At 51.6% G+C, this 19,525-nt stretch overlaps 2 protein-coding genes across 6 annotated transcripts; both read right to left on the minus strand.

Annotated features, from left to right (window-relative positions):
• Window positions 1-2,812: 2,812 nt before the first annotated feature.
• Window positions 2,813-6,446, minus strand: Cd2bp2 (CD2 cytoplasmic tail binding protein 2). Of its 5 annotated transcripts, none has more exons than XM_036173873.1 (7): window positions 6,369-6,446; window positions 5,811-5,911; window positions 5,461-5,596; window positions 5,186-5,343; window positions 4,650-5,085; window positions 4,468-4,574; window positions 2,813-4,392 (listed from the first exon to the last, which is right to left on the minus strand). In XM_036173873.1, the coding sequence occupies exons 2-7, from the start codon at window positions 5,886-5,888 to the stop codon at window positions 4,282-4,284; spliced, it is 1,026 nt and encodes a 341-aa protein (XP_036029766.1). In that variant the 5' UTR covers window positions 5,889-5,911; window positions 6,369-6,446; the 3' UTR covers window positions 2,813-4,281. The 5 variants fall into 5 exon arrangements, with proteins under 5 accessions (XP_036029766.1, XP_036029761.1, XP_036029772.1 ...); XM_036173868.1 differs by having other exon boundaries at window positions 6,355-6,435; XM_036173879.1 differs by having other exon boundaries at window positions 5,811-5,917; window positions 6,355-6,431.
• A 1,591-nt stretch (window positions 6,447-8,037) lies between these two features.
• Tbc1d10b (TBC1 domain family member 10B) lies at window positions 8,038-19,196 on the minus strand. The gene is made up of 9 exons (XM_036193130.1): window positions 18,142-19,196; window positions 15,030-15,129; window positions 14,674-14,781; window positions 14,469-14,575; window positions 10,599-10,713; window positions 10,410-10,475; window positions 10,038-10,227; window positions 9,578-9,732; window positions 8,038-9,491 (listed from the first exon to the last, which is right to left on the minus strand). The coding sequence occupies exons 1-9, from the start codon at window positions 19,047-19,049 to the stop codon at window positions 8,853-8,855; spliced, it is 2,388 nt and encodes a 795-aa protein (XP_036049023.1). The 5' UTR covers window positions 19,050-19,196; the 3' UTR covers window positions 8,038-8,852.
• Between the last annotated feature and the right edge of the window lie 329 nt (window positions 19,197-19,525).

Consider the following 19,525-nt stretch of genomic DNA (forward strand, 5'->3'; position numbering starts at 1 on the left):
AGTTAAACAAATGCAACATAAAAGAATGCAACACATCTTCACATCACTAAAAACAATTCCACAGCATAAATGAATGCAAGACATCTTTAATATTCCACAATATAAGCCCCTACAGATTGGTCTTTCCCTGGCAGCTGGAGAGAAAGGTTAGCTGCTTTTTTCAGTCTTCTGCTCCATGAAGTTCAGCCTGACCACAGGCTCACAGCAATTGTGGGCTGAAAGCTCAAAAACTGACTCCAGAAAAATCTTTCCTGGGGCTGGGGGTGGAGGGAGGGGACAGGGAAAGAGGGAAACAGTGCCTCGGGCCAGGCTTAGGGGACTGAAATTATCTGCTCCACTGGCAGTCTGGGACTGGTATGTGGTGAAGGCAAAAGAAAAAGGAAAAAGAGGGAAAAAAATAGCAGCAGAGCTGGAGTCAGACAATGGAAGATTTCTCAAGTAGCTTCTAGCTTTGGCACTTTACCTCAGGAGCAGCAGGCAGCCGTTAACAGTGTTAAATAAAAGAAAGAAAGGAAGGAAGGAAGGAAGGAAGGAAGGAAGGAAGGAAGGAAGGAAGGAAGGAAGGAAGAGAGAGAAAGGAAGGGAGAGAGAGAGAGAGAAAGAAAGAAAGAAAGAAAGAAAGAAAGAAAGAAAGAAAGAAAGAAAGAAAGAAAGAAAGAAAGAAAAGAAAAGAAACTGGGCATGGCACACCTCCTAACTCCAATAGTCAAGGAGGTGAGATAGGAAGATTCATTCAAGGCCAGCCTGGGCATAGAGAAATAAGACATTTTTATAACGGGGCCTGGGAAATGGTTTGGCTGGTAAAGGTATTTGCTATCAAGCCAAACCACCTGATCAATCCCCAGGACCCACATGACTCCCATGCTCTGTCCTCCACATGTACATGACACGTGTGCATGTGCACACACAAATATAATTTTTAAAATACGTTTAAGGGTTAGGGATGTTGCTCAGTGGTAAAGCAGTTGCTTAACACAAAGCCTTGAATATAATTCTCCCCAACCCCTCCCCACACCAAAAAGGCAAAACCCACAACTGGGCTGGGATACTCCTTGGTGGTAGAATGAATTTGCCCAGCAGATGCAAATCCCTGGGTTCCACTCCACTCCCAAGAGTGGGCAACACAAGCTGGACTTGATGGGGGGTGGGGCTCTTTAAGTCCTAGGTTCCATCTCTTGCATTACATTCAAGAATAAAAGTAAGGGCTGGAGAGATGGCTTAGTGGTTAAGAGCACCAACTGCTCTTCCAGAGGTCCAGAGGTCTTGAGTTCAATTCCCAGCAACCACATGGTGGCTCACAACCATCTATCATGAGATCTGGTGCCCTCTTCTGGCCTGCAGGGACACATGCAGACACAATACTGTATACATAATAAATAAATAAATCTTTAAAAAAAAATAATAAAAGTAAAGGACAGTAGGGGAAAACCAGTAAAATCCAAATAAAATGTGAAGCCTAGGTAGTAACATACCATCCATCCAAAAGACAGTTAAACAACAGAGAACTAAGGACTGGGCTGCTGTGGTGGCACATGCCTTTAATCCCAGAGCTCAAGGTAGAGGCAGTGGATCTCTAGGTTAGGGGTCACCCTGGTCTACAGAGTGAGCTCCAGGCTAGCCAGAGCTACATAGAAAAAAATCCCTATTCAAAAAAAAAAAAAAAAAAAGAATGAATAAAGTTACATACTACCCCATGGATAAACTCTAAAAACAGGTATAAAAAGCGAGACAGAAGAGATCATACACTGTATGGTTCCATTTCTCCAAAACACCCACAAATCTAGAGACAGGGTGTTGGCTGAGGCTGCCAGGGCTAGAGAATGGGTGGTCAGTTAACGTCAAACAGCTCAGCTGTTTTAATTTTTAAAAAAATTAATATTACGTGTATGGGTGATTTTCCTACATGTTATGTCTGTACCACATATGTGCCTCATGCCTGCAGAAGCTAGAAAGCATGACATTTCCTGGAACCCAAGTTAGAGATAAGTGTGAGCCAATGTGGAAGCAGAGAATCAAATCTTGGTCTTTGTAACTGCCCAGGCATCTCTCTAGCCTGTTCTTTGTTTTTTAAAATTACATTGTAGTTTTATTATTGGGGAGGGAGGGAATTTACCTAGCACTTGGGAGGCAGAGGCAGGTGGATCTCTGTAAGTTCAAGACTAACCTGTCTACATAGTGAAATCCAGGACAGCCAGAGTATAGAGAGACCCTGTCTCAAAAAATTAAACAACACAAAACAAACCCCCACTCAAACAGTTACTGGCTTTGTGCTGAGAAAGTCCATGGTCATACCACCCTGAGCTGGTGTGACCCAGGGCTGGGCCTTTTGGTGATTGGATGGGAGAAGTACAAACACCCGTGCCAAGGCACTAATAGGTTCCCAGGTGGTCGTGCTCCCCAGTAGGGGTGTATTCATTTCCCACTGGCGCTTTATCAAATGACCGCAACTCAAGTGGCTTCACAAATTTATTATTTTACAATTCTGAGGTTACAAGTCCAAAGTTGGTTTATCACTGCCACCCTGCACTCGCCTGAGAAGAACCCTTCTGTATTTTATTTCTCCAGGCCACCTGCACCCCGACCATACTCCTCTCTTCCATCTTTCAGAGACCTCTGCTCTCTTGCTGGGAGTCTCTCAGTCCTTTTCCAGCACGAGGACCCAGTGACTACAATGGTCCCAACCCAATAATCGAAGGTAATCTCCCGGTTTCAAAGATTCTCAATTTTGTTCACCATGTGGCTCACAGCTTTAATCTCAACACTTCGGAGGTGGAAGCAGGTAGATCTCTTGTGAGTTCCAGGTCAGCCAGGACTACACAGTGAGACCCCATCTCAAAATATTTAAGAAAAAAAAAAATCAACTTCACCAAATCTGCACAGCCCCCTTCCCTCTGCCACGTAAAGCGTAACGTAATATTCACAGGGTCTGGGTTTCAGGAGTGGGTATCTTTAGGGACTGATATTCTGCCCCCTCCTGGATGTCAACAGCAAAATGCACACAGAAAGCAGTAAAGGAAAGAAATCAGCTCTAGACTGGTCAAATCTGAGGAAGCTGGAGGACACCTCAGGGAAGCTCTCAGTGTCCAGCTCACCAAATACTTGTGAACGCTCACTCAGGCTACGGACACGGCAGGATTTCACCCATTCCTAGACACCCACTTTTCACTTCTCAGTAGCTCTGAAAGAAGTCCATCCTTTAACCAGTAACACCTTACACTAACATTAAGTAGATGTCTTACCACTAATGGACTTCTCGAAGTCAAAGAAATTGTGGTCTAGGCTGGCAGTAAACAGGGTCTAATTGTTAAAGAAGTTGGGGTCTCTGCCCCAACCAAGCCAAAGCCCCTACTTTCCAAGTTCCTAGCCTGGTAGTCTGTAGCTCTCAGGGCACCTCTCGTGTACAGGGGAGGTGACACAGAGCAGTGCCAGTGGAGGTGAAGTGCCTCTCTGTCTGCCTCCCACAGCCCTCCACTGCACTCGGCTTCCTGGCAGGGGAATAGTCCAGGGATCTTTCCTCAAGGCACCAACCCTGCACCAGAGATGTGGGAGCCCAGAAAATGTAAGCTGCAGGGCCTGAGAGACCAAGGAAGCAAAACTTTCTGCCAAGAAAGGTCAGGGGAAGCAGCTCACTGGGCCTGGGCCAGCTCCCTAATTTACTATGTGATCTCCAGGAAGTCGCTGTCCCTCTCTGTGCATGGTGGCCCAGGTGGCTTTGGAGGGCTACTGAGTTTGCACTTCCCCTAAGAGCTATGGGACTACTCTTAGGGACAGGAAAGTCAGACTGGGGGGAGAGTCCATGTTTAAGAGGCTTCCTGTGTGCTCTCAACAGGACCTCAAACTCTCTCACATGTCTGTCATGAGCAAGGGGGCCACCAGCCCAGAGAATCTGAGGTCCTAAAGCCAAAGATCAGCAGAACAAGGACTTGCAGGGAGGCAGGAGAACAGAGTGACTGAAGGGAATTTAACATGGCAGTCACAGGACACCAGACAGCCCTACCATTGCCACCAAGAGGGGAGAACATCTGAGGTGGTCCAAGACGCCAGAGAGGAAGAGTCTCTTGGGAGGAAACACTCAGGACCAGGTGAGGCCAACAGGAGTTAAGAAGAGCCCTGGCTTCTGGCTATCAGCACAGTCCAGGCCCTGATGCACACTCAGGCTTTTATTGGGAAAGGGAAACTGGCTGAAAAGTAGCTTCCAATATCCTCACTGCCCAGGGCAGCTGGAGCCGCCTCTGCCAAGTCCCAGAAAGAAGGGGCTGCCACGCTGGGCCCTTGGGAGGCTCATGTGTAGAGATCAAAATCAATGCGCTTGGAATTGTAGAACTGACCGCCTGGAGGGTCCAGCTTCCGGCAATAAACACCATCTGGGAAGTAGCCTTCACTCACCCAAGTCTGCAGGAAGAGAGGACAGAGCTGAGGAAAGGTGACAGGAGCTGGGAAGGGCGGACGAGACAGGAAGGGGCTTACCTGCATCTGGGCGCTGGTGAACGGGCCATACAGCTCTGCATCCCCCGTGTTCTCCCACTTATATTCCCACATCACATCCATCAGGCCATCTCCCACCGACTCAGCTTCTGGAACAAAGGTATTTGGGCCTCAGGCGCCCGGTCTGCTGCCCACACTGCCCCTCCTGTGCCCACCAAGCTTACCTCCTTTATGGGCAGGGGTTGGGGTTTCCAGCTCCCCCTCTGTCACTTCCTCGGCAAACATGTCCAGGGAGGGTGGAGGTGTCGGGTCGTGGGATCCCTGGGTCCGACACCCCAAACCCTTCAGTCGCATGGCCAGCCGCTCCCTTGTCTCCTGGTATACACCAAGGTTGCCTCGGGCCACCATTTGATCGGCCAACCCAGAGAGCCGGTCCAGGCGCTGTGGGGAACTGGGCCGTCCAGTCCCCTTGCTGTCCCCTTTGCCTCCTCCTCGGGCCCCCAGGCGCCTAAGTGCCCCAGCCACTGTCTCTCTGGGCAACAGCAGCTCCAACAGTCCCTCCAGGAGGGCTTGGGCACTCATTGGAGTCTGACCCACGCTGTCTTCCTCCTCGGAGTCTGACACCTGGTGCTTGTCAGGTGGCCGTTCCTTGATCCTCACCTATAAGGGAAAGATAATTATTCTTTCCTACAAACTTCCACCAGGGCCCAGGCCCAGCACCTCCATTCCCGGCCCAGCCAGGACAGCTCCTGGGCCACACCCAGTCAATGTTGTCCAACCAGCTGTCTCGGATCTGCGCATCCTGGTTCAGGAAGTAGTTGCCATCAGCATCAAAGTGGCCTTCCTCCATCTCTTCCTGCAGGTTGAAGGGTGTGATCCTCACACCCCCCTCACTAGGGAGAGTAGCTGCTTCCTGACCTGCACCAAAGACATGGGGACCCCTTGCTAGGCATGCAAAAAAGAAACAGGCTCACCTCCCACCTCCATATTCAGACTTGTCCCTCCAACACAGCTAATGCTATGGGAATAGCTCACCTTCTACATCCTCTGAGGCCAGAATATCGTACTTGCTGGACCCCTCCTCATCATCATCCTCCTCATCACTGTCTAAAGAGTGTTTGCCTTTGAAGCGGCTCCCAGGACCCCCTGCTCCAGCCACAGAGTCCACCAGCTGTGAGGAGGAAGCAGCAAATGAGAAATTCAATCTACTGGCTAGTTTCCCAAATAGTCCAGTCCAGGATCGGTGTCCGAAGTGGAAACCTCCTAAACCCAGTGCACCAGGGAAAACTAACCCTTTGTTTCCTTTCTCAGCTTTCCTCCCAGCAGACTCCTCCCTCTTATTTCCCCTCAATCCTCCACAGAATTTAGGAGTCTGCCCATCTCACCTTCTTTTTGGGGACACTGATTTTATCTTCATCATCCTCATCTCCCACCCCTTGAAAAGTCACTTTCCTCTTGGGCATGACTGACAGAACACTCCCTCCAGCTGGACCTCGGATAAAGACACGGAGTGAGGAAATGAGGTAAGGAGAGCCGGCCAGAGAGCGCCTCGGCACCAGAAACACTTTCCTTGGTAAGCGCCAGGTCCCGTTTGAGAGGAAGGACCGCTAAACCATCTGAAAGAAGAGCTAGCAGGCAGAGCCACTGAAAGGGGGGTGCACGGGGGATCTCCGCCCCCGCGCGGACCCTGTGGGTACTCCCACCCAGGAAAAGAGCCAGGCTCCCTCTACGCCACCACTCCCCTACCAGTCCCGAGTCCAGAACTCAACCGGCTCTCCCACCCGAGTGCCCTCAGAGCCCGGTCGGACCCAAGAGCTGGCGCCCTAGTTGCTTCGAACCCTCAACTCCACGCAGCGACCGCCCGACCATGTTTGACTCTGCGTACAGACCGAGGAGGAAGCAAATCCGCACGGATTCGAACAGTCTTACCGACTGGCGCTCACCTAGGAACCCAGGGTCAGGCGGGGAAGAAAAGCAAAGATGCTTTCGCCAGTATTACATCCGGGGCACTTGCCTCCATCACCCGGAAGGAGATTGTGGAGGACAGCGTGAGGGCCGGAAGTGGCTTCATTCCTATCCAAAAGACTGTCGGAGCGGGCGGATGTATACCCTTAGCAGAGGCGGTCTCCGCAGGAAGTGACGTAAGGTCCAAAAAGACTCGCGTGAACTCTCGTCTACCTGCTTCACCAGGCTTTGAGGATGGCGGGAAGTGTTTGTTACTCCTCTGCAGTGGAGGCTCTGGTGAGCACGTGGCGCTGTCTGCTTAAAGAGGTGCCCAAGGCCTGGATGGAGGGACAAGGGCCGAGCAGAGGCTGTGGGTTCCAGTTTGACATTATAGAAAGGGTTCTTTGCGCCCAACGGCGTTCAGTAGAAACCCTGCTTTCCAAGCGAGACACAATTCCAGCCCTCGAGAAATAGAGGCAGCATTGATTGTCGCGAGATTGAGCCCAACGGGGATCTTAAAAGAAATCGTTTTCTTACTGAGCCCTGGTTCTCATTGTCAGCGCTTGGGCACTTTCCAAACCTAGCTCCTTTTAGGACCCAGGAGGTCATTTGCCGCATGTCTGTTCCCTACTCGATTCCTAGTTTCTGCAGTGGAACAGCCACACCAGGAAGTGGCACTGACATTGGTGCCCAGCACTCTGCCCGAAACCCATAATGTCCTGCTGTCAGGTACACCCAGAAAAGCTCTTGAACTAATTGCAAAGTGAAGCCTACCCCACCCTTTAGCAAACTGCGAGGTGATGGAATCCGGCTCCGGCAGAGGTGGAGCCAGGTGAGATCTTCCCCGTATAGTGAGGTCTAGAAATGGAGCTCTTGGGAACGACTCAAAGCCAGAACACCTCCACCCCCAGGCTAGCTAACTCAGGTGATCCTGCAGGAGCTGGATGAGGGCGGCCAGATGGACCACACCGTTCTGCTTTAGGATTTTCTCCATTCTCAATCACCATGAAATTTCATTGGAAATGTGTCTTTTGTTTCTTGCATGAGCACAAGAACAGGTCCTCGACCAGGAGGGCACTAGCTAAGGAGCCTGAAACACCAGCTCTCAGCACTGCTGGTTGGTCTAGGAGGGAACTTCCTCTTCTGCCTACCTGGAGACCACACACCTGAGCCTCATCCTGCTGAACTGCCAAGAGGAGCTCCACCTTAGCACCACGGAACCCCACGCCTTTACTATCCTGACCCCCTGGGTAGAAGGTGGGGGGCCACGCAAAAAACTACTGGGCAATAGGTTGTGCACACCTGCTAAGATGAACTGAAGGTAGTAGCTAGCCCACCCTAAAAACCCAGGCCCAGGCACTGTACTGAGCTGCTGACCAAGAATTTAGGTCAGTCTGAAGACTGATTTTGCAGCCCCCCCTTCAGCTTCTAGGAGTTGGAAAGGAGATCCCAGTGCTTTGAGCTGTCCCAGGAAACCAGTGATAGTTGAGGCAGCAGATCTCAAGCAAAGCTGAGGCAGGAGGTGGACCACTATGCTTGTTGATCAGAGATGGAGCAAGGGTCTAGATGTGCCTGCTAATGTCAGCAGACTGTGCCTATTGGGACTCAGACTTTCTTCCTGGCTCCCCTTACCCCAAAGCCCTCTTTAAATAACAAGGCAGGAGACAGTTCCAGGTATAACAGCAGGTTCTTTTTCCGGTTCCTCAAAGCGCCACAAAACCACCACTGGGATGGGACCAAGACAGAAGAGAATGTAAACATTGGGTTCCACCCCTGGACTCAAGGGAAGAAAGACCCTTACTCAGAGAGGGGCTTGATGGCTGGAAAGGAACAAAATGAAACAGGCTTCCTGATGAGGCAGCAGAGAAGCCTGAGCATACAAAGCAAGTGGGTTAGGAGGGAGAGCAGGGCATAGGTGGAAAGGAAATGGAGGACATTTCCTTGCATGTCCCCTTAAATAAATGGAGTACAGGAGCACTGTGGAACACAGGTCAGAGCACTCCACCCCAGGCCAACCTGACCTTCTGTACATAATTACAACACAAGGACATCCAGGAGAGAGAAAACAGCCTTGGCCCCCAGAAAGACAGTGGGGTGACAGGCAGGGCCCCAAGACAGGAAAAGGAACCTAGCTCCACCATCTAAGGGAAGCCACTGGAGTGTAAGAATCTGCAACTGCTAACTGCCATTGCCAAGAGTCACCCTTGTAACAAATGGCAAATGAAGACAGCACCCCAGAAGGAATTCGTAGGCCTGACAGAGACCCCAAGCTGGGCCTAATTGGACGAAGAGTCTCCAGACTTGGTCACTGCTACCCTAGGAAATGCAGCTGTCCCGTGCACTGTGGCTGTCCTGGCCATGTAGGATCAGCAGCTGGCAAGGAGTCCAGGGAATCAAGCCACTTTCCTCAGAAAAAGGAAGAGCCTGCCAAGGAAGCTGGGAGAACACCCTGCCAGGCCATGTCATCCCGACCCAGCAAGAGGTCAGAAGTAAGCATCCTGCCGGGCTTCAGCTGCAGACCTGTCCCCACCATCATGGGGTTCGGGAGGCCCATCTGCCTTTCGGCGCAAGGAAAGTTTCCGGCCTTGGCCCTTCTCCTGCTTCTCCCGCTTCTTCTCCTGCTTCTGCCGCTCCTTCTCACGCTCCTTCTCCTCCTTCTCCTGCTTCTGCCGCTCCTTCTCACGCTCCTTCTCCTGCTTCTGACGCTCCTTCTCACGCTCTTTCTCCTGCTTCTGCCGCTCTTTCTCCTGCCGCCGTGCCTCCTTGCTGGTGCCTAGTGGGGTGCTGTTGCCGGTAGGTGAAGGAAGTGACGGATGCAGTCCCTCAGCAGTGACCACGGCCCCAGGGACAGGGCCAGCACTAGCCCTGCGGACAGGAGGTGGTGGGGAGGGAGCCCCTCCAGCTGCCCGGGAGCCTCTGCTCTTAAGACTAGGGAGGCTGAGGAGGCTGGAGGAAGGGCCCAGGGGTGGCTGCTGCCGCCTGCGCTCCTCATGGATGGCTCGGGAGCCATGTAGTCGCCGTGAGGGCCGATACTGTAGCTCTCCCCTCGTCTCCCGCCACTTCTTCAGCTGGGCTGCATTCTCTCGCTCAATCAATATTTCTGTCACTGGGAGGTTGGTTACCTAGACAGAAGACATGGGAGCCAGAGTATAGATGGGCTTGGGTATGGGCTGAGGCAGATCAAGGTGTGCTGAGGCTGTAGGCCTACCTCATGCACCAGGAAGTCCTCCTGCATACACTGTTGTGGCAGGTTTCGAAGCTGCTCCATGGTTTCATACATGCCTTGACAGGAACGAAGCTTCTCCACAGTACCCAATGTGTGTCGCAGCAAGACCAGAGCCACTCGGAAGATGATCTTAACGCCTACAGGGTCAGAGAGGGGCGCAAAGAGAGATCAGGTCCAGGATCTCAGCCTGTCTCATGTAGAAAAGACAGTCCCTGTTGCTGTTTACTGCCCGCCTTATAGGTGAAGGAAGCTGCTACAGGCTGCAGGTTTCTGGAAGGCAAGCAGACTCTAGGCTGGTGGCTTGAATCAAGACAGGTCCTCCTGTTTATCCTGCCTGCAGACTGCGTATTCTGAAGCTTAGGCCCAACAATACTTTTGTCCATGGGCTACCAAGAAGGTGACAAATCCTAGCCCCCCTCAGCCTAGGAGGCCACTGAAATACCTTCACAGAAAAACATGTCCCAGACACGCAGCACTGAAGCCCAGGGGAGGGTGCGGGCAAAGATGCACATGAACCATTCTGTCATGTAGAGCACGGGGTCAATGCGCTGCCGCCGAAGATGCCGATGTGCCAGCGGGGAAGCCCGGCGCAGGAGTGCAAAGAAGATCTCTCCATCCAACTGAATGGCCTCCTAGAGGCGGGGAAGAGCAATGAGAAACGGCTCCGGCTTGCTAAGTTCCCTCAGGTGCACCAAAACCTAAGAGGGTGTCTGAACCTCAGTGGTAGAAGACCAGGACAAATGAGGCAAGGCAAGGACCTAGGGCAGCCTTGGGGGAAGTCCCAGCCCCAGTGCACCCAGCTTCCGACACTCACCAGCCCTGCACTGTAGTAACCTGGGAGATACTTGTCGCAGATCTGTACCAGGCACCAAAAGGCTTGCTAAGAAAGCAACAACAAGGAGGCAGGGACAGGCCTGAGAAGCAGGGAGCAGGCAGCTCTCCCATCACCATGGTATGTCAAGATCTTCCCGCCCCCGCCCCAACCAGGTCCACATGTGCTGACCTCAGCAGGCATATGCATGAGCAGCACGGCAGCCACTGGGGCCTGGGCCTGACAGTAGCCCTCGTCAGGCCTGTAGATGGTATAGGCCTTCAGGATTCGGTACAGGTCCTGTTGCCTAAGTGAGTGCAGAAGAGGGCAATCGTCAGACCTGCCCCTAAACCTGGACCAGAACTCTCCCACAGCAAGTTCCAAGCTAATCTATCTTTACGACCACTTAGCCTTCTATCTTCCCAGACCTGCCTACCAGAGGTCCAGAGTCACACCATTCTAGGCCCTGGCCTTTCTCCCTTGGCTGCACAACCCATAAACTTCCTCCTCATGTCCTTCTTCACCTGCAGCCACCCCAAAGCAATCACGGTCATTTTCTCCAGGAACTTGTCACTAGCCACGGTATCAGCCCTTCTCTGGAACCAAGTGTTTTTATACCCCGAGGCAGGCAAGCAACAGGGTTATCTGTTTCACTGGATTTCATCAGACCTCCCAGCATGCCAAATAATCCTGGTTCTTGGTGAAGGCCAGGAAAGCAGCTGGACCTCACATCTTTATCTCTGTACTGAACCAGATCTGTGCTCTAGCCCTTCCTCTGCTGAGTTCCATCATACCCGACAGTTCCACCTACTCCAAAGCAGCGCCCCAGAGGGTGGCTACCAAGTCCGAACCATACTGTGTCCTGAACTTCAGTGACATCTGCTCTCTTCCCTCCATAGCTTCTTCCTTCTCTGACTTCTTTCTCTTGCCCCCAAATACTTATCGATACTGTTTATATTAGCACCACCCCAAATCCAGTCATTTATGTCTCATCTGCAACTACATCATTATTACTTTAAAAAATTTTTGAGGTGGGGTTTCACGTAGACCTTGCTGGGTTATAACCCTTTGTACCCAAAAATGGCCCTGAACCCTGATCCTCCTGCCTTCATCTCTCCAGTACCAGGATTAAAGATATGGACCATCACACTTAGTTTTCTGTGGTGCTGAAAATCACTCAGAGCTCCATGCATGGTAGACAAGCACTCTACTGAGTGAGCTACATTCCCACCCTATTTACTTACTTTGCTATTTACTTCGCAAAAGTTCTAATGAAATAACATATTTGATGATGCTGATTATTTTACCTAGTACATAGTAAAAGTAATCTATACTGACCCACTAACAAAATACAGTGGGTTGGAGAGATGGCTCAGTAGTTAAAAGCACTTTTTGCTCTTGCAGAGGACCCAAGTTCAGCTCCCAGTACCCACATACATGGTGACTCACAACCATCTGTAATTCCAGTTCCAGATGATCCCACACTTCTTCTGACATCCTCTGGCACCAGACATACAAAAATGTAGCCTCAACCATATCCACCCTTCTGCCTATGACTAGATGCCAGCCTTCCTTTCTGCTGTGAGTGTGCCATCTTTTCTGCTTCATCAATTTTTCTATTAAATCATTCCCATCAGCATAGTAATAATCTGCTTTTTAAATTATTTCTTTTGCAGTTCTAGGTCTGAACCCAGGGCTTTGTGCATGCTAGGCAAGCACTCTATCACTGAGCTACACGTCCAGGCCTGCTGTTTCTTCTTTCTTCTTCTTACTGAGGTTGTCAGGCTTATAAATCAAGTGCCTTTATCCACTCAGCCACCTCACTGACCCTCACTCTTGTCCCTTCATCCCACTCTCCCTCCAAGAACACACTCTCTTTCCTTACCCAGCCAGCCAGGCTGCTCTAGAAAATACATTCACTGTCCTGTGTCCTTCCTCCTGTAGGCATTCGCCTACTGCTCCCCAAAAGTGCCTTTATCAAATCATTAAGAAGCCAGCAGGAGTGGCTCACACCTTTAACTCCAGGACTCAAGAGGCTGAGGCAGGAAGATTTCTGGAACTCTGAGGCTAGCTCAGCTATAAATGCAAGACTGTCTCAAAGTCACTAATGACTTACATAGTGTTACATCCAAACTAATTCATTAATTCTCAGTTTTGATTTCCTCATCCCTCAGCACCATTTCCGGAAGTGGGTCCTTGAGGCTCTTCACTTTCTTTCAGAAGTCAGACTCGCCCTCCTTCCTCTATACCTTCTGTCCCTAGTGTCCTCTGTCAAATTTTTTTCATTGTCCCATCCCAAAACATTGGTACTTCAAGGCTAAGCTTGCTTGCTTACCTTCCTTTTTTTTTTGAGACAAGTCTCACTATGCATGCCTGGCTGGCCTAAGACTCACTATGTTGTACACTGGATTGGCCTAAAACTCGCAGGGATCCACCTGCCTCTGCCTACCCAGTCCTGGGATTAAAAGGTGTGCACCACCACACCAGGTCACATCTTCCTTTTGGGTCGATACTTGCTGCTCTGTGACCTCATCTTGTTCCATGGTGAGTCTAATCCCTCCATAAGCGCACTTTCAATTCCCAATTTATTGCCAATTTACACTATCTTCCTGAAATCCAGACTTATAATTTATTGGGTACCCAAACTGCCTACCTGCCGTGGATGTCCAATAAGCAACCCCCTCCTAGTTTGAGACAGAGTCTTACTCTAGCCAAACTGTCCTGGAACTCAAGATGGAAGACTGGCCTTAAATTCATGGCAACCGTCCTGCCTCAGCTTCCTAAGTGTTGATTTGATACCCAGCTCCCACCCCAACACATAAAAGTACCTGAGACCACAGGCATGAGGTACCAGGTCTGACTCTAAAACTTCTGACATAACCCCAAACCTACCTGTCCCCGCAATTCTCTGATCTTGACTAGCAGGTAACAAGTCTCTCAGACTGTCTGTTCTTGTAACCCTGTCCCCACATGATCTCCATTCTCCTTCAGTACTTTAGAGCCCTCTCCACTACTACACACACACACACACACACACACACACACACACACACACACACACACACACACTCCCCTTCATCTGGGACCACACAAGGAGATTTGGGGTTTTAGCCCATCCCTGTCATCTGTGACTGGAATAGTACTTGGCAGAAGTAGATTACTCAACTGTTATTTGTTACAAGATGACCGTTTATTTAAGCTAGGCATGGTGGTACATAGCTAGCACTTGGGCGGCAGCAGCAGAATACTGAGTTCAGATCACTCTGGGCGACCCAGCAAATTCAAGGTCATTCTCAAAAAAAAAAAAAAACAAAAACCAAAAAAACCGAAAAAACCAAAAACCAACAACCACCACCAAAAACCCCACACTATCTATGTAGTGGTGGCATACTTTTGAATCCTAGCACTTGGGAGGCACAGATAGACATGGTTTTGAAGCCAGTATGGTCTACATAGTCAGACACTCTCTCAAAGAAAAAACAAACAAGCAATATATACAAATATATACATACTGTTTTTTAAATTACATAAAGAAAAATGTTCATCTAGGGCTGAGAACATAGCTCAGAGGTAGAAGACTTGCCTAGCACATGAGAGGCCCTAGGTATGAGCTCCAACACAACAGAAAGGCCATAGAACTACCCAAGATCACCTTGTATACTAACAAGGAGTGATACCTATATTTCATCTTGAGGAAGCTTAACCTACAGAACAAAAACCCAAGTGCTCTGGCTCTTGGTGAACTGGCCCAAACCTCCAGATTCAGCACTATAATAACCCACTGTCCAGACACTGCTTATGGGACCTCTCATGGAAGAAAACCCTACCCTGTCCGAGCCCCAACCATCTTTTAAAACCCAGCACAAATGCAACCTTAATAGTCCTTGACATGCTACACAAAGGCCACATTAGAATCTCCCTCGACACTTAACACTACGTGACACTCAACTGAGTAACAATCAGTCTTCTAAGAACCCTAGAGGGCAAGAATTGCTTGGACCAAGCCCTATACCCAGAACCTTCCAGATGTTTGCTAACTGACCCACACAGTCAGGCTCTTACCCATGCCCTCCTCGTGCAGCAAACATTTCGTGGAAAGGGAACTGGCGATGCAAGTCCTTCTCAATCACATCCAGCCACTTGGGGTCCCCAGGGGCCCGTTCCAGCTCCTACAATAGGAGAGCAGGGATTACCTCAGGATCTGGAAGAACTGATTTCTCCTACAGAGCCAATGCCATGTGTCCCCACACCTTGGAGTTGCACAAACCTCAAACTTGCCCGGGTTCTGCTCCAAAAGTTCCTTGCTATTAGACAGGTACTGCCAGGCCTTGGCTCTGAGAGACGAGGGGATCCCTTTCCTGCAGCGAAGTTTTACCTAAGGCAGAGTAGCATCAAGGGTGACGGCTTCGTGGCTGGAACATTCTCCATCCAAGCTTTCCCCACCAGCCACCGGGCTCCCAGAGACATTCTTCCCACATGCCAGATGTGACAAAGCTGGACCCGGCCTGGCTAAAACACTACTGATCTTCAATGCGTTAGGAGGGCAGACAGTTTTCTGGGCTTTCCAGCATTGCCCCTCCCCCACCCGTGCACATTGCCCAACCCACCATACAGCCCGCAAACCTTCTGGAAACGCCGTGACAGCCACTTATCCCAGTTACTGAACATTTCCAGCCATTTGAGCTCCCTCTGCCGAGCCACATCCACAGGAATAGAGCTCTCTCTGCAGAATCAGATAAGTATGCAAGAGGTCAGTGGCCATAGTAAGAGCCCAGGCTACTGGGGAAACTGAGCCAGCCAGTTCTCTCAGGCTCAACTGAGAAACTAGAAATTGTGTGAGATCAAAATGTCTGAATATTTGGCCATCTAAAGCCTTGTCCACCACATTTCAAAGGCTTCCTTCTCTACTGGATCTTTACACACAGAATTCAAATCCCATTTCTGACATCCGATGTTGGTAAATACTGCCAAGATACATTCTGGCTAGTGACGGGGCTTAGTGGTACTGTGCTTGTCTTGCATGTGAAGGGCCCTGAATTCAGTGCCAGCACTGCAAAAATAATGCTAATTAAATATAAGTCACAATTTGTATTAAATCTGGATCTAAGTCCTAGTTTTACCATTTATCCATTGCGTGACCTTGAACAAATCACTCAATTTCTCTAGGCCTCAGTTTCATTTGTAAGGCAGAGAAAATAACAGTATCTACCTGAAAGGACTTGTCAATTGCCTATAGGGAGGGCTCACTTAGTACACGTAGTGACCTCTCGTTTTACCCTATGAGACACGAGATTTCTTGGACCATTTGTGACTTCTTCTCCCCCGCTTTGCAACCTCCCCAGATTCCCAAGCAGATGAATGCTCCTGCTCTGATACTGTTCTGTCAGCTCCATCTGTCTGGCAAAGGTTGGTTACTTATAGGAACCAGTTCCAGAGAAAAAAATGGAAGAGCAAGTGAGCACGGGTTTTAGAAATTCCACAGACTTAAGTCAAAACCCAGTTCTGCCCCTTAGAAGCTAGGAGTCTTAACCTGTGAGTGACCTGGGTGTTGTCCTCACCTATAAGCAGGATGCCACTACCTATACTCACGAAGATTGTTAGAAAAATGCATAAACTGGGTGGTGGCGCACACCTTTAATCCCAGCACTGGGGAAGCAGAAGCAGGTGGATCTCTGTGAGTTTGAGGCCAGCCTGGTCTACAAAGAGAGTTCCAAGACTGCCTGGGCTATTACAGAGAAATCCTGTCTCAAAAAACAAAACCAACCAACCAACCAAGCAAAGAGCATAAAAAGACTGTTAAATATGAGCTCATTATATATTAATTTATTTTGTGCTAGATACTCCCTAAACAGAGACATCACCTCTCATTTCTGTCAGAAATCAGTTCCACACTCTCAGAGCTGGGAGGAGTAAGTTGCCTTTCCTGCCCTTAGGAACATTAGCACTTACAAAGGGAGGGGAGGGCTGGAGAGATGGCCCAGCTCGAAGAGCACTGGACGCTCTGGGAGAGAACCACGGTTCAGTTCCCAGCACTCACATGGCAGCTCACCAAGGTCCAGAAAAAACTGCAGTTCCAGAAGATCTGAAGCTCTCTCTGCCTCCCTGGGTACTGCATGCACATGGTGCACAGACATGAGTGCAGGCCAAACGCCCATCTACACAAGAACTTTGATAAATCTTAAAAACAGAAAGGGTGGGCATGTCCACTAGGACACAAAAAATGCAATGACACAAGAGTCGTTATTACGAGGACAGCAGTACCAGGGAAGGCTTCCTGGAGGAAAAGACATCAGCAGTGTACCAAAAGGAGTGAGGAGAAACTAGGAGGCAGAGAAGGGGAGGAAGGGCATTCCTGGCAGGTGGGTAGGCCTGAATAATCCACTACTAATTTAGTACAGAGCCCGGCACACAAAGCTTGGACTTTACCCTGTAAGAGAAGTGTCTGTGCTAATACGTTGCCGTCGGCCTTGTCTCAGAGGTAGTTCCTCTGGCATGGAAGATAGATTCCGAAGTGACAGTTACAGAAAGAGAAACAGCACCCAGCACCGTGCCTGACACAGGAGCAATATTCTAAAACTGAATTTGACCCACGTTCCTCTGACTAGTACTGAGGAGTGTCCACTGGTCACACAGACCCATGTTATTTGAGGGAGGCAACTCAAGGGTGCTAGTTTTGTTTTTTATAAGCTGAAAAAGGTGCAGGAGAGAGGACCAGGGCCAAACTTCAGTTAGTCAGAGTTCTGATGGTGAGTGCTGGTGCTCAATCAAGTTTTCTGAGTTTTGTTATTTCTAAGCCCTGCCTGTAATAGTCCCGTCCATCTTCCTGATTGACAGCCTCTTCAGCAGACTTCTCACATCCAGGTGCTCACAAACCCTCTCATCTCTAGGCTAAACCAACCAACTATACTGAAACTAACTGCTTAGACATTCCCTCCAGAAGAACTCCCTGAAAGTGCCACTTCAGTCATGCTCAGTACAGGCCTGGCTGCAGTGTCCTCGGGCAATGCTCTAGGCTGAACTAACCAGCTTACTGACTAGCCAGCAGGTTAAGAGAGCACAGGAACACTGGTTAGGATCCAGAGAGGGGGAAGGAAGAAGTCAGAGCAATCACACCCCCACCTTAGGAGTGACTCAGGCCCCTCCCTGGAAGGAACTAGGAAAGTCCGACAAGGGCAGGGGAGATGAGGAAATGGGGAAGAGGCCACCCCATCCCTTTCCTTCAGTGAAAACACAAGCCTGCTCTCACAGAAACCCTGCCTTCGGGGCCTCTCCTCCATCAGCCAGACTTCCTCCCGTACCATTCTGCCTGCTGCTTTTCTGAAGGTGTCTGGATCCATCTTGCCCTCAGGGACCCAAGGTGTCTAGCAGAACCCTGGTCCAACCTACCTTCCAGAATGTTTGGCCTTTTGTTAAGTTTCATACCAAGCAGCTAGCATCTTAGCTGCTTAGCAGGTATCATCTCATTCAACCCTTCAATTCACAGGGGAAACTGAGGCACCGGAACAGGGACACCACTACCTCAAGGACACAGTCCTAGGCAAGGTCTAGGCGTAAACCCAGATAACTGCCTTGACCCCTGATCCCCAATTCTGAAGCCACAGCAACACCAGGATGCTCTAGACACTACAGATCCTGCTAATGACTCCCTGGGTCGGGACAGGCCAGGCACATCATCTCGCCTTCCCCCACCCCAGCTTCCACGGGCAGCCCCACGGGGTGTCCACGGTGTACTCACAGGCTGTCTGAGTACTGGCTGCCCCCAAGGAAACCATACTTGTCCGTCTTGCGCAGGGCCAGCCCATTGATCTCCGAGTCTGAACCCAGGGAGCTCACATCATCCGCCAAGGACTCCAAGGTCCCGGACATGAGGCTCACGGAGTCCAGGTAGCTCAGGGTGTCCGGGGCTTGCCCTCGAGGCCCAGAGATGCCAGGTCCTAGGCTGGACGTGGAGCCCAGGTCCTGAAAGTTTTCAACAGGCTCCGGAGCTGGGGTCACCGTCACCACAGCCACCGGAGCCTCACACGTCCCGGGGGGGCCGGTGACAGGCCCTGAGGGGTCCAGAGGCGCGGGCCCTGCTGCTGCTGCTGCTGCTGCTGCTGCTGCAGCTCCATGTCCACCTGTCACCTGTCCTGCCCCACCCCGTGCAGTCACTCCTGAAGCCACTGTGGTTCCCGGCTTGGGGGCAACCGGGGGTTTGGCAGTCAGGGCTCCAGGCGCCGTTCTGGAAGGGGTCCGGGTGGGGGTCCCTGGTCCTGGGATGGGCGAGGCTCGAGCCTCTTCCGTCTTCGGAGTGTCCGCCCTCGAAGCCAAGGCCACTGACGTCTCTGCTCCCGCCTCTGCCGCCGGTGCAGGGGACTCTTGCGTCTTCGCGGCTTCGGGCGAGGCCTCCAGGGTCAGCACCACCACCGTGCTGCCCGCGGCCGCCGCGGCCGCCGTCTGTGCCGATCCTGGAACCCAGGCGGGCTGAGCTTCCCCGGGGACCACCAGGTCGACGGGGGCAGAAGTGGCCGTAGTCACCGGCGGTCCCGGTGCCACCACTACGACCGGCCCGGCCCGGGAACCCCGGGGCGGGGGCGAAGGGGCAGCAGCGGAGGCGCCGTGACGGCGCGGCGGGGCCACCAGGGGCGCCGGGCCCGTCTCCATAGCGGTGGGCCGCCGCTCACATCCCCCCCGCCGCGGAGGCCGCAGAAGGCGCCGCCCCTCGGGCCGCCCGGAGCAGCCCGGCCCGGCTGCAGAGAGGGCGAAGGGCGCGGCTCGGCGCGCGCCGGGGGCGGGGCGGGACCGGGCGGCGGGCGGCGGGCGGGCGGCGGGCGGGCGGCGGGCGGCGGGCGGCGCGCGCAGGCGGCCCAGGGGTCGGGGGCGCAGGCGCCGGGGTCTCCCGGCCTCTCACCCTGCTCGCGCGCTCGCGCCGCCCCCTCCCAGCGAGGGGCCGGCTGCCGACGTCGCGCCTGCGCAGACGCTGAAGAGCCGCCAGCGTCTCGGCGGACTACGCCTGCGCGAGGGAAGGCCCTCCCGCGCCCCCCCCCCTTTTTTTTTTTTTTTTTTTTTTTTCCTTCCTCCCGCCCTCTCCAGAGGACCTGGACGGATAATAGGAGAGAGAAAACTGGGTTCCTGCCAAT

The sequence above is a fragment of the Onychomys torridus genome, chromosome 1, assembly GCF_903995425.1.
Source record: "Onychomys torridus chromosome 1, mOncTor1.1, whole genome shotgun sequence".
Lineage (NCBI taxonomy): Eukaryota > Metazoa > Chordata > Mammalia > Rodentia > Cricetidae > Onychomys > Onychomys torridus.

Excerpts from the sequence above, each read along its gene's own strand:
- Cd2bp2 (XM_036173873.1), bottom strand. The coding sequence starts at position 5,888 with ATGCCCAAGAGGAAAGTGACTTTTCAAGGGGTGGGAGATGAGGATGAT. Across the intron at positions 5,597-5,810 it reads TCAGTGTCCCCAAAAAGAAG|CTGGTGGACTCTGTGGCTGG; the intron begins GTGAGATGGGCA and ends TCCTCCTCACAG. Across the intron at positions 4,575-4,649 it reads AACCCCTGCCCATAAAGGAG|AAGCTGAGTCGGTGGGAGAT; the intron begins GTAAGCTTGGTG and ends CCTTTGTTCCAG.
- Tbc1d10b (XM_036193130.1), bottom strand. The coding sequence starts at position 19,049 with ATGGAGACGGGCCCGGCGCCCCTGGTGGCCCCGCCGCGCCGTCACGGC. Across the intron at positions 10,714-14,468 it reads GCTGCACGAGGAGGGCATGG|GCAACAGGACCTGTACCGAA; the intron begins GTAAGAGCCTGA and ends GCACTCACTTAG. Across the intron at positions 10,476-10,598 it reads TCATGCATATGCCTGCTGAG|CAAGCCTTTTGGTGCCTGGT; the intron begins GTCAGCACATGT and ends TTGCTTTCTTAG.